Source organism: Salvelinus sp. IW2-2015, linkage group LG19 (genome assembly GCF_002910315.2).
Source record: "Salvelinus sp. IW2-2015 linkage group LG19, ASM291031v2, whole genome shotgun sequence".
Lineage (NCBI taxonomy): Eukaryota > Metazoa > Chordata > Actinopteri > Salmoniformes > Salmonidae > Salvelinus > Salvelinus sp. IW2-2015.
The window spans coordinates 38,148,552-38,149,741 of NC_036859.1; the positions used below are offsets into that span (position 1 = coordinate 38,148,552).

General features: G+C 46.9%; 1 protein-coding gene across 2 annotated transcripts in view; it reads left to right on the forward strand.

Moving 5' to 3' along the window:
• Positions 1-1,190, forward strand: part of zgc:136930 (thread biopolymer filament subunit gamma) — a 6,856-nt gene that overhangs the window by 3,859 nt on the left and 1,807 nt on the right. The window contains exons 6-7 of one of the 2 annotated variants that reach the window (XM_024010349.2): positions 239-459; positions 787-833. In XM_024010349.2, coding sequence (XP_023866117.1) covers positions 239-459; positions 787-833 — 268 coding nt within the window. Of the gene's footprint in view, positions 1-238; positions 460-786; positions 869-1,190 lie in introns of both variants that reach the window. The other variant, XM_024010350.2, reaches the window with a different exon arrangement.

Genomic DNA, 1,190 nt, shown 5'->3' on the forward strand with positions numbered 1-1,190 from the left:
CCCTCACTTCTCTTCCCATTCATCTCCCATTCCCACACCCTCTCTTCTCCTCTTCCCTGTCTCACTTCATCTTTTCGCACATAATCTCCTTCACTCTTTTACCCTCCTACCTTACTCTGTCCGTAATCCCCGCCCTCACACTCCTCCATTCCTCTGCTCTCTCTCCACCCCTCTCTCCAGAACATGTCCGCCCTCACACTCCTCCATTCCTCTGCTCTCTCTCCACCCCTCTCTCCAGAACATGTCCCTGGAGCAGAGCTTGGCAGAAGCCCACGCCCAGTCAAGCATGGGCGTGGCCGGGTACCAGGGTCAGACCGCCAGCTTGACGTTGGCCATCGAGGTGGCCAAAAATGACCTCCACAAGCAGATCATGGCCTACCAGGAGCTTCTGGACGTCAAGCTGGCTCTAGACGTGGAGATCTCCACTTACAGAACCCTGCTGGAAGGAGACCACTTCAAGTCAGTACAATCAGTACATACAGTATTAAAAGGATACTGTGAGATTCTGGCAAAGAATGTGTTATTCTACTTCCACAGAATCAGATTTGTATTTGTATTTATTATGGATAAATAATTAGAATAAGGCTGCCAAGGCAGCAGCTACTCTTCTTGGGGTCCAGCAAGGCAATAAGGCAATGAAAGCAGCTATACAAGTTATAAAAGTTGTGGATACCATTTTTATGTCTCTGCGTTCAGTTTGAATAAACTGGTGTAGATGAAGGCACATGTACTGTTTTTTTAGTGAGGAGGGTGTTAACGGTCATATTTTCACTCTTTTTCCTCCAGATTACCTGAGACATCCGGATTTACAGCATCTTCCTACAGTTTCTCGGGTGAGAAACATTTGAAACAAGGGAGTATAGTGGAGGTGAATAGAGTGGCCAAAAATACCACGTGGGAAAATACAACCCAAAATGGCGGTGCGAGCACCCATAGGCTGTCAGTGAGTGGCGACTTTTTAACCCCCCCCCCCCTAAAAAAGTACCCAAATGGATGACCTCACAACAGTAAAAAAATAAAAATCCTATATCTATTTTTTCATTTGACTAATCGATTTATCGAGAAATCTTAACTAATCCATTGTGGAGATGTCCCAGTCAGACCACCTGATGGATGATTTATCTGTAGGACCACTGGAGCTGGCATGGAAGGGGCAGGAGGTCTGGGGAGTGTGGAGGGCAGGTGTAGTG